General features: G+C 37.5%; 1 protein-coding gene across 3 annotated transcripts in view; it reads right to left on the reverse strand.

Moving 5' to 3' along the window:
* The window catches only part of ARHGAP10 (Rho GTPase activating protein 10), a 325,048-nt gene that overhangs the window by 46,900 nt on the left and 265,461 nt on the right, over window positions 1-12,687 (reverse strand). For all 3 annotated transcript variants that reach the window (XM_045466135.1, XM_045466157.1, XM_045466146.1), the window contains one exon: window positions 7,919-8,069. In XM_045466135.1, the coding sequence (XP_045322091.1) occupies window positions 7,919-8,069 (151 nt within the window). The remainder of the gene's footprint in view (window positions 1-7,918; window positions 8,070-12,687) is intronic.

A 12,687-nucleotide genomic window follows, 5' to 3' on the forward strand; every position in this document is an offset into this window, starting at 1 on the left:
AGCTGTGAGACAGGTGACTTACTGATCTCTGGGCCTCAGTTTCCTGAACCATAAGATAGGGATGATCATAATACTACCTCTCAGATGGTTATGAGGATTATCTATATCTAATGAACATTGCTAAAAACAGTGTCTGGCATATAGTATGGTATATATCACTGATCACCATTATCAGCCCTCCAAATTCTGTATCCTGTTATTGCATTAACTATTAAAATTTTAAGAAAAAGAATATACCTGTCAAATAACTGAGTAAATAAAGACTTAATATTATTCTATTCTGACCCAAAGAGAAAAATAAAATCATGACCATAATCACATTTGAAGCCCAAAAAATCATGCTGCTGATTTTAATTTTTTTTTTTTGAGAGAGAGAGAGAGAGAGGGAGACAATATACATGCAAGTGGGGGAGAGAGAGGCAGAGGGAGAGAGTCAATCTCAAGCAGACTCCACACTTGGCACAGAGCCTGACGTGGGGCTCGATCCCACGACCCTGGGATCATGACCTGAGCAAAAATCAAGAGTCAGACGCTCAACCAACTGAGTCACCCAGGCCCCCATGCTGCTGACTTTAGAGAATACTAGTATCTGCAAAACGTCAGCCTGATAATTCATTTTAATAGGTTTGAAGAATTCTTTTCATCCAAGAGTAACATTCAACTTCCAGATACTGCTTGGAGGGTACATAGCAATGCCATGGAAAGCGGAATGAGCCCTCAGAGGGAACCAAGCTGCAAAGTTGCTACCCAGAGTTCACAGAGGGCAATTAGAGGGGACTAGTTACAGGAGTATTCTCCATTATTGACTCAATCTCATTCTTTTTCGTCAACAGCTGGTAAGAATTCAGTAAGTAAAAATGAGCTGCCACAGGTTTGTTTTGTTATATTAATTGTAGACAACACCCTCACTTAGTGGTAATTTTTATCATGGTTCAAAAGAGTTTTTCCTGGGTAAGAGAAGTTACCTGGAATTGGCCACATTGAGATAATACCTTCCCCTCTTTAAGATTTCTGCTCATCTTCCTGGCTATCAAAGAAAACGCTTCAAATCACTCACTCTTGACAGCCTTAAAAATTCTATTTCATTCAGGATAAACAATACTTTGGTTGGTTTGAAAAGATGTTTCTTAGACAGCCCAGCTACCTCCTACGCTGTAGGAGTTTCAAAAAGGGCTATAAAGAGAATGACAGCTGCTTGAATTCAGAACTAGAAATTAAAATAAAAGCTATTAGAAGTGAAGAAAAAACCCACACCACAGGGAGACAAGCTTTAAAGAATTTTTCTCTCTTCTATAAATTCTAGTTACCTGCCATGAACTTATTTTCACCACAGAAGCAGCTATGTATTTTTTTGAAGGCGTTAAATAAGCCTTTTCCCTCCAGAGAAAGGGGGAAATGTTCATCCCACACAGAAGCATAGTTAAGATTATATAGGAAGTCATATAAGAAGTTGCCGTGTGCTTTGTCGCTGACATTAGGGGGGCTGAGCTTCTGGGAGGCTTCTGGGGAGACGCCAATGCAGGGGAGGCAGCTTGCATGATTTATGGGTACGCCACAACTCAATTACAGCCCTGAAATTTCTGGCTGCCTTTTCCATCCCATTGATCTCATCATTGTAACAGTGAGTTAAGAAATAATCTGTCTACATATACTGTCACTGATTCAAGCCTGGTCTTAGATTTAACTTCACAATACAGTAATTCCATGTCAGGGAATCATAACATTGCCCCGAAGAAATGGCAAGGGGCCTTGGCACTCAGGAAGTTATTATCCAGCGTCCACCCATGAAGTGTCATGCCAAAAAAATGATAAGAATCAAGGGAAGATCGCCAAGCTTGAGCCGAAGATCTGTTTGTGCCCAGTTACTTAGGGTTGGTTATAATTCTGTGTCAAGCTGATCAGCTTATGTCTACAAGAAAACGTCAATAGCTGTAGAATGTCACTGAAAATTCCCATCAACAATGGTTTTACAGTGGTTCTTCTTACATTGTGGGGATGACAGGGCAGTTACAACTCACTGATAAAAGCATGTTTTCATGAAGGCAATTTCTAAAGACGCTCTCTTGGGAACTGAGATTTGAGAGTACAGAGCTGCCATGACTGTCTGCTATCCACCCTTGACTTCTACTGAGATGATCATCTTTTAGTTTGGTGGTTGCCTCGCAACCTTTACCTTCCCAGCACGTGAGTGAATGTGGATATAGGTCTGTGCGGTAAATAGGGGAAAAGAAATGAGCTCTCCATTGCTCACGGTTATGAGACTGACTATTCTTTCTCTAAGAAGACATACCATTTAGTACTATTTAATATTTTCCTCTTTCCACTGACTTTCCATATATACTATTTACACTAATACATTGTACACTATTTTTATTAAACCTATTTTCCAAAGCGGTTACATATTGCACTATGTATTGAAGATGCTAACAAAATGAGGTATTTCCTTCCTTTTGATGAAAAGGTGGTCTAAATATTAAAATGTGGCTGAAGACATCGTTTTGATTATCTGCTTTCATTCTCCACATCGAGTCAGTTAAGAAGTCCCAACAGTTTGCTTTAACACCTGTCCCAGATTTATCTTCTATTCCTAGTGCTGGTTCAACACCATACCAACCTAAACCTAAACTACTTAACCAGCCTTTACCATGGCCTTTCTGATTCTTCCAGACAGATTTAAGTCAGATTAAACTTCCTTTTTATTTTCCATGTGACAACTCTCCCTTGCTGAAAAACAGTAACTTCTCTTATCATTCTATATATAAGGCACGTTTCTCTGTCTTTAATAATAATATTGAATAGCAGAAGCTAGGATTTGAGTGTTTACTATATACCAGACACTATATTAAGCATATTAACCACCTAAACCTTCTCAACCATCCTCAGTAGCACACATTGTAACTACTATTTTGTAGTTAATACAATAGATTTAGAGAGGGTAAGCTATCTGAGTAGAATCAGAATACAAAGTCCTCAGACCAGACTTCTAACCATCATTCCTTAGGCTGACCTCCCCTGGTTTGGCAACATCTCATTGGGTTCACTGGTCACTACTCTTCAATCCTGCCCCCTTCTGATCAAGCTGGCCTCTTCTTTACCCTCCTGCCTTATTCTTACTCACCATTGCTGCCGGGCCTTCATTCAAGCTAGTTTCCTCACCTGAAATCATGCCCCAACCAACTGCCAAAATGGCTCCGCTCAAGGAAACCATGACACCTTTCCCACCTACCGCAGCCCTGGGGTAGCCTTCCTCAGGGCCCATAAGGCCGACAGCCCAGCACTGGGCACTTGCTACCATGCTGTCTCATTATTTTACTGTATAGTGACAGAAGGAGAGTAGAATATCGACGCCTTGAAATAGAAACCATGTGTAAACATGATGCAGAGTATATAAAAACTCTTCAATAGATACACAGAATTCTGATTTTAGTCTCTAGTATGAGAAAAATCACTAATTAATGATAGAGGCAGAAAATCTCCAAACTGCCAGGGGCATTCCATATTTTAAGATTAAAAATCTACATTTCAAAAGACCTTCCAAGAGCCTCCTTTTTAGTTTTCTATTCTCTTGCTTATGCCTCATTCATTATTCAACAAGATTCTTTCCAAATACCAAAGGTGGCTCTCAGCATCACTCTCATTGATATGGGACATTTAAATGTTAGGTAATCATTTAAAAATCTACCTGGGTGTCATTTCAGCTGAAAGGACATCTACATACAACTTATTTAAGCTACTCTGATTTTAGAGACTGATCCGTATCACAGTATGTTCCTCCTTAGAACAGAAGGGAAATGATCATGCTTCGTTGTTTATCTATCTCCCTTTTAACAGTTACATTTTCACTTTATGCTTATAAGGCTCTCCATCCTTGTCACACTGTAGGACTACAATAACACATGTTCAACAAAATGTGCTGCAGTTAGCACATCCGGGATCCAAGTGTGAGAGTGCCAACCCAACGATACCCAAGTAAGACCTACTCTATAATAATATTAAATCTTGCCAACTGGCTTGCAAGATGATTCTGTTTTCAACTTGCTATAAATCATATTTTTTAAGTTGCCTAAACAAATAAACTGCTAGATCATGTACAAAAGAAGATGGGCAACAGAATACCTAACTACTCAAGAAGATACAAATAAAAACTAGTCCTATGAATGCCTCATTCTGTTTAAAATTAGAACTAGCATAAAGAAAGAGCTTGGTCAAAATTTAGATGACCACCATCTTGTCTCCCACTCCCCAAATCTCTTTTAAAATTTTTCTTTGGCCTTGAATGAGAATAACAAAGAATATATCTCATATAGCCTCATGAACTTCGCCTGTACTTGGGAGAATTACAACAACAAAAAAGGTGTCTCTTTACATAAGAGGTAGTAAAGGACATAAATACGGAATGAGCAGGAGAAAATGAACATACATTATAAATTTGTCTGGAGTTACTTTATTATGAATTCTAAGAAAATAAAAACACAGAAAGATCATTTGAGAATGAAAGCAAACCTCTGATTTTTAGTTATCTTTTTAGCACTTTCCAGCATACCTCATATTTTTCTATTTCACAACAGACCCAGCCGAACTTCTCAACTTTGAAGTTCATGAGATTATTAAATGCTATATAAAAATGAACAATATGGCTCTACCAAATAAAGATAAGGACTTTAGTAAAGATTTAATAGCTGCTCTATTTAAAGAAATCTAGCCAGATAGTATATCCATTTCAGTTCGTATTAATCATCAACAAAGATCCTTAAGCAACTAACTAGAATTTTAAAGTCTTTCGCAAATAATAAGTTTAATATCATTTAATCATATATTACAAAGAAAAATAACGAGCACTGTGTATATAATATGGATAAATGTGCCAAAGCCAATTAAAGTCTTTAACAAAGTAAAGACACTAGGCGTCTTTAATTAAACTGGTCACCTCTCAATTGGGATGGGGGTGGGGTTGAATATATCATAATAAAATTCATGTCTAACAGCAGAGGGTTTCTCTCTCATTTTACGCCAGCTTGGATTCTCTGCTTCCAGGCCTATCCTGCTTCAGCTCATGTAATAGGCTTGCTGACTCTTTGTTAATAATGACTTTTTGATCTGCCTGATGTTAAATTAAGCCAATTCTGACTGTTTTCCAGGGTTGGCTATTTGGTACATCACTTAGTTTCATACCCTACTCAATGTAGAAGAAGAAATAACATATTACAAACACTTAACTCAAATACCAAATCTGTGACCAAATCATAAGGCTGAAGAAAATCTCCAATCATCTAATCTAGCGCCTTGGATCTTGACAGATAATCCACCTAAATTTAAACAATAACTATTTGTCCTATATTTCATTAAGTCAAGATTAATTTATACTACACTGCATCAATGGGAGAAGGACACATCTACATTTAAAAATCTCTATCACATTCATCTAAGCTACAAAATTGGGAAGAATAATCCACCAAAGTTGACTGTAATGCAGATCTTCACCAGACCTAGTGAAACATAGGAAATTGACTCTACCACCACCAATAAGAAAAAATATTAAAAAGATTAAACTTTTTGAAACCTTCACGTTGACAATTATAGAACTCAGGCTACTGAAAAAAAAAACATTTAAGTACTAGGGACAACAGATTTTTGGGGGGGGGGGGCAAGGGGGCAGAGTTTTTCAATATGCTAAGTATAGTCAATAACACAGTTTTTTAGTATGCTTCCCCTGTATGCTTCCTTTCAGAAGCTCTTCATTTATCCCCACCACCCTGCCTTTTTTGGAAAATATAATATGTAGACCCTACTCTGTTCTCTCTGAAATAATTCTTTTTCACACAACCTGAGTTTCACTAAAGCTTACCTACAAATAATTGGGGGGGGGGGGAAGGAAATAACTTATAGTTTTTAATTGCTTTATCTTATGACCTCGAGATAAAATAAAATTACTCTGTGACAAAATCATGGACTTTCCTGATTCTGACAATTTGCAACAACAACAAATTCCAAGGCTACAATCAAGACAGATTAATGTAAAGTTATAAAATACAAAACGTAGAATAAAACACCATATAAATAATGAACATAAAAACAGACTAAAGGAATTGAATATTTCACAATCTTTTTTCCCTTATAATCAAATAATTAAGAATTATTATATGACCTAAAATCTAGGAAAGCTATGATTATATGCCATCGTGAGCATTCCCATAAAGGATGTACCAAGCACCACTTCAGCAACTTCTTACCCATTAATAATCACTTTCCAACACAATGGTCAAAAGATCAGTCACCATGTATACTGATTGGATATTATGATTCAATTCCTTAAAATACCAAAAAAGTAGATGTGATTCTAAGAGAAACAGTCACTCTTTGGTCATTTCCTTTATGAAATACAGCCAATTTGGTTTTGCTCAAGGGCCAGTGAGCCAATGCAGATTTTATTCTACATCTCCTTGACTTCTTTTTCTCTTCCTACTTCCCAACATTTGCCTCCTTCACTATTTATTAACACTTCCACCAGAGGACAAGAGAGATACAAGAAAAGGTGCAATTCAAACCAGTCAGTTTTACTCCTTATTAGCAACTCCGTTGAGAGAGAGTGAGAGTGAGAAAAAAAGAGAACAAAAAAAAGTTAGGTAGGATCAGAAGTTGAAACTAAGGTCTTAAAAGGAAGCTCTGAAATTATAGGTTGATTTTAAGGATTCATGCCCTTCCTCTGGAAAATAAGGATCTGATTGTAAAACTAATAGTTGTATCATATGATGCCCATCTTAAACGATGTGAAGGAATACCGGCACATGTTAGCCCCCCCACCGTGTTATTACAGGAAGCATTCTGAGGCTTCCTGCAGAGACTCCCTAATCAGTTGTCACTTGCTTGCATGGATCTTTTGATATTAGCTACCTGGACATTTGACTATATAACTCCTTACGATGAAAGGTACTGCATTTGTTTCTGTCTTCATTCCCTTCCTCCTTCTGACAATCACCTCATACTTCCAAACCAATATAACTTCAGTAGCTTGCAAGGATAATAAATGAAAGATACAAAAAAGAAAAAAAGGTTATAACAAAAAGAACGAAGATTAATTACGAACTCAGGAAATGTCCTCAAAAGGTCCCACAACCAAAGAGTCACAGTTTCAGACATGCCTGCTGAACTAGAGGCTCTTAGTCAGAATCACCTTACCCCTCCATGCCAATAACCGCATGATTACAAATTGGCAGTCAGTAATTTCTACGTGGCACACGGTCTTGTTTTGTAGAGATCAGTGCATAAAATTCAAATTTCCAAGCTTTCTTTAAAAAACTAGGCAATCTGACGATATTGAGACAATGTGGCCACGTGACAACAAGTAACTGGAACATGTTAGCCAGGACAGGACAATAGAACTTCCATCTGCCAGAGTCCCACTGCACCTTAGTTCACTGGGCCTGACCCCTGAAGGCAGGTCACTTCGCCACGCCTACTGTACGATGAGGCGCCAGCCTTGCAAGAAAACGTGGGCCAAATAAGATGCAGAAGCCCTAAGCTTCAGTGCAATAGAAAACTATGCCTTTAATCTAGATGTATTTAACATTAGACTATCAGCTCCTCTCAAAAGATCTGCTTTAATTTTAGTTCCTCTTCCATTTGTCTCAGAGTTATGTAACCTCACAGGAGGTCACACAAGTTTCCCAAAAAAAGAAATTTAAGCTGTCTTTTAAAAATAAAAAAAGAAACATGCATAACAAATAACAAACACAAACCTGAAACTCGCATTTTCTCTCTGACAAGAAGGCTTTACCCTCCTTGTTAATCTCAAAAAATTATCTTAAGGTGAAAAGAAATTAAAACACAAAGGAAGGAAAAGAATGGCCTTCCCTGAGGACATATGATATGCCATACTCTCAACATGCTGTCAAGCAGAAAAATAGAATCAACATCTTACCATCTTCCAGCTCCAGACAAAGATTATACACGGCCACGGGTCTCTTCGTCCTCTGGCCTTGTCTCTTCGATTGCCTTGGTGGAGCATTTGGGGGTGATGTTGACAGGGAGACTGGCTCCAGGAATGTCGCATCGGGCGGGGTCCTAAAAATCTGCCATCGAAGCATAAAGGACATTAATTGTTTCCCATGAACAGAAACCTGTGTGTTGCAATAGTAAACCAGTATCAAGCAACATTTGATTTGGAGTTCATCCAAAACAGGCTGGAGCCAAAAATCCATTCCTTCAAATCGTGGGTACAGGTCGTAAGTCTTTCATTTATTTTCTTAACAGAAGATTTCAAAATACAATTTCTAGTTAAAATTAAGTAAAAGCAATGTCCAATCATTATATTTCAAAATAAATTCGTTCCAAAACTAAATATGTATAATTAACTTTACCAGGTATAGACAATACCACAGCTATTCACCCACAAAGAAAGTAGCCAGGATAAAACATTAAAAGTAAATATCCCATTTAGTTTCACACAGGGTTATGTTTTTGCCAAATGCTGGTCTCAATTTTTTTTCAGCTACATAAACAGAAACATATGACTGTAAATATTTTTTACACATTTAAAAATAGCTTATGCTTATGAAATTACCTTTCAGATTCCCATGTACATTTTTCATAAAATACTTTATAGATTTTATCAATTACTGCCCTCCAACTTCCCTTAATAATTTCCCTTCCATTTATGAAACCTAGAATATTAGCACCTTGATAATCTACAGTGTCACTCATATATCAGCAATAATAACATTAATTAAAATGTGCTGCTTCTTTGCTTAACAATTTTTTTTTCTTTTGAGAAAAGCAATCTGTCCCATAAAGGGAAGCATATCATGCAGAGGTAATTTATAATAGACCTTCCACAGCTGCCAAGACCTGAGTTCAGAGGTTTCCTGTCCCCAACAACACTGGAGACCCTTCAGCCTTCAATGAAGTCATAAAATAAAATATTTAGACACATCAACCTAATAGACACTGCATCTCCAAGAGGCCTGATGCTCCCCAAGTGAAAGCAGGAAACAGGAAGAAAGCTTGCTACCATTAAACAAAACATAAATATAAAACTCACAATAAAAAAGGCACTGTGGGAAAGCCCCACTGCTGCAAGGAAATGATTATTTATGCATTTAAATAAAAAAGGCATGTGACCCGTGTATACGAGTGAGGGGATCACATATGCATATCACATTTAACAACTAACTACCATGTCAGAGTTACGATCGCAGAGTCTAAAAGTTCTCACCTAGAAACTATTATATACCAATAAAAATAGACAATTTCAACAGAGCATTTGCTTTATATAGTACCATACTGCCCCCTCATGCGTAAATGGGATACAAAATGATTTAAATTACTGTGGACAAATATTTGCTAGTGAAAATTTAATTTAGTACTCCAACTGGCAACCTGCTAACACCATATTTCTACAGACTCTGTGTTCCAATAGGGCACTCCAGCAAATAGCAAACTACTTATCGGCCTTAAAAAATCCTCTGCTGTCTAAACTACTGTCCACAGTTGGATTTATTACCATCTGTCACTACTCAAATTAAGGAAGGTTGTGGAGTGGTGGGAACAGGAGAGAAGTTAGGTTGAGAAGCGTATGACAATGTGAAGGAGAGAAGTTGGGGAAACTTACTTCCATTGAAAGAAAACAGCCCGTGTGTGGCCAACTGTTGGAATAGCTTCTTACCTATGTTTGATCTTTACAAATATGGGAAATGCCTCTGGGACAGTACTGGAATAGGGAACCAAACAATACACAGAGCCAATACACCCAAAGCCTAAATAAACAATGGGAAAGTTACATCCCAGAACTGATTCTGCATAGCTGATAATCTTCTGAACAGACCTTCCTCTAAGACCCACCCCGATGACTGTTGTTCCCTCCACACACACCTCAGGGTAACAAGATGGGTAGGAGTGTGGGGGGTAGGGGGGAGTTGTGGGGAGCGGCTCAAGCGTTCAGAGCCATACTGCAAGCCACCAAGCAAGGCAGGACCTGAGAGTGCAACTCCAATGCTCTCAGGGGAAAGATCTGAGACATCCCAAGGCTAAGTATGGAATTCTGCAAGCCTCCAGAATACTTATGACATGGTTTATATCAGAATATCTGCGAGAATATTATTTAGCCATAAAAAAAACACAAGGAAATCTTGCCACATGTGACAACATGATGGACATGGAGGGCATTATGCTAAGTGAAATCAGACAGAGAAACACCAATGCTTCACGATCTAACTTACATGAGGAATTTTAAAAAACCTAACTAATAGGTTAGAACAGATTGGTGGCTGCCAGAGGCATGGGATGGGAGTAGGGGGCAAATGGATGAAAGCAGTCAAAAGGTACAAACTTCTTCCAGCTAAATGTATGTGAGGTGACAGGCATTAAGCAAACTGATTGTGTGGTAATCATTTCACAATACATACACGTATCAAACCATTATAATGTACACCTCAAACTAATACAAATTTTTTATGTCCATTATATCTGAATGAAACTCGGGAAAAATTCTATCTGGGAATGGGGACTGGGCTTCAGGTTTATTTGCTTTTCTTTGATCTGCATTTTAAAGCTTCCAGGTGATTCTTGTCTGGAGCCAAGGCTGAGAAATACCTATTCAGACAAACATTCTACAGCATTTTATACTTGTGTTGGATGGACCACAGTCAAAATCAAAACACCAGAAATATTATCTCAGAAAAACTGGCACTGAACACACACAATCGATTCCTTGGACCCGCTCAAGTCATAATTAGAGTAAAATATTTCAAAGATGCTAAATACCGACCACTTCCTCAACAAACTCCACGTTGTATTAACATTTCAAAGAGTTATCCTGTCATCTGAATTTGGTGGTACCAAGGCACATTTGCTCACTTGAGAAGGCACTATCCTGGCTTTTAAGTCTTCTCAGCTATGAATGTACAGACTACTCCTTAAAACATGTGTAATGAGGGCCATAACACCTAGATCTCATGTTATTACAGACATTAAATGAGAAAATGTTTATAAACTGTTTAGTACAGCACTTGACACATCATAACTAGAAATAAATGGGAGCTACTGGTATTTGTAATATGACCACATGTGATAATAAAAATGGATTTAGACCTTCATTACTCTGCTCAACCACTGTTTTGAGAGGGCACTAATTCTTTAAAGTCTTGAATATTCCTCAAATCCACTGTTCAGTTATTCTAAACACATGATTCTAAAATGTTTTATGGAAGAAGCTCATCAAGCAGTGGGGGTGAAAGGGAAGAAACAAATAGAGCCCCTTATCAAATTCCCAAGTCAGCTAGAATCACAAAATTATTTCGTGTATTCATTTCTGCACTTCAGCACTGAAATCTGAGATTTAAATTACTTCGTCTTTCATTAAATACATTTAACATTTAAAAGCACGTACTAGGTAGTAGGCTTTCTTTCTGTTTAATATTCTCACAACTTTTGAGGGAAGCATTGTTTCCCACACGAACATGTGATATAAGCTCAAATGATAAAAGCTCAAAGATTAAACAATTAATCCAAATGTCCAGTTTGAAAATGGCAGAGTTGGTATCTTTGCTCTCAGTTCTGATTCCAGAGCCCCTACTGCTAGTTTAAAAAACAAACAAAATAGAATCATTAGGGGGAAAAAATCACCAACTATAATGTTCTATATCTGTTTAAAAAGAATAAAACTGGAGATTATCTGTATAATTTCAGATTATCTTTATAAGAGATTCTCTATGTAAGACTCACCATCATTATGCCATGACTTCCTAGATGTTCCACGAACACATCACTTTGTATATGCATCTACCTTATTTGCCAATGCACAAGACTCAAGTTCCCAATTACTTTTGTTTGTTTTTTAAGCTACAAAGCTATGTTCTTATGGTTCTCTCTGAAACACCAGAAATAACTTTTTTTTTTTAATATTCTTTTTAAGTTTAGGAGAGGAGGAAACAATAAACTGTTTACTTTACAATTTTGTCCTGTTTCCTGGCCATCTGATTCTAGAAGTTACAAATTTACTTATCTTGTTCTACTATGGCCAAGATGTGTGTCATCTTCGACTATAATACTGACTTCCCAATTCTAGAACCACTGCATGGATGCAAATTCCTTTGCTGCCCAGGTCTCTTTCCAAAGTCTCTTCACTCTCCTAACTTCCCTAGCATCTTATTACCTTTGTTGTAGGGCAGATGAACTCATCTTCAACAATACTAAAAGATCAAGTCTACTCAAAACATTTGTTTCAGGGTAGAAAGTGTCTTCACTGCACCTACGTATTTTACAACAAAGAAAAACTCAAACCAGACAAGACAAAGACAAAACACAAAACTCCACACATAGATATGTCAGGTAGATAAGCGCTTATTCAGATCTACTAAGTGTTAGCACAAACACAAGTCTGGCACCACTGTTAAGTCACAGATTCTGCAGACTCAACAGACTCACCAGACTCACATTTATGCCCGTGGGACTCAGCCATACATATAAATACCTCCCAGAGTCCTTCATGCTCTGCTACCAGGGGCCACATACGGAAATGATTGGGCCACTTCTGCCAGAAATGCTTTGTAGATAACAGGAAATAAAAATGGTCTCTGAAAATTTTGCTTTAATACCCAACTCAAACCTTCAGCATTTGATTCAACTAAGTAAACGAATAATATGGTTAAAGGAAATTAAGGGGGATGAGATAATTTTTTTTTACATGTTTCT

This window comes from Leopardus geoffroyi, chromosome B1, assembly GCF_018350155.1.
Source record: "Leopardus geoffroyi isolate Oge1 chromosome B1, O.geoffroyi_Oge1_pat1.0, whole genome shotgun sequence".
In the NCBI taxonomy this organism is placed as follows: domain Eukaryota; kingdom Metazoa; phylum Chordata; class Mammalia; order Carnivora; family Felidae; genus Leopardus; species Leopardus geoffroyi.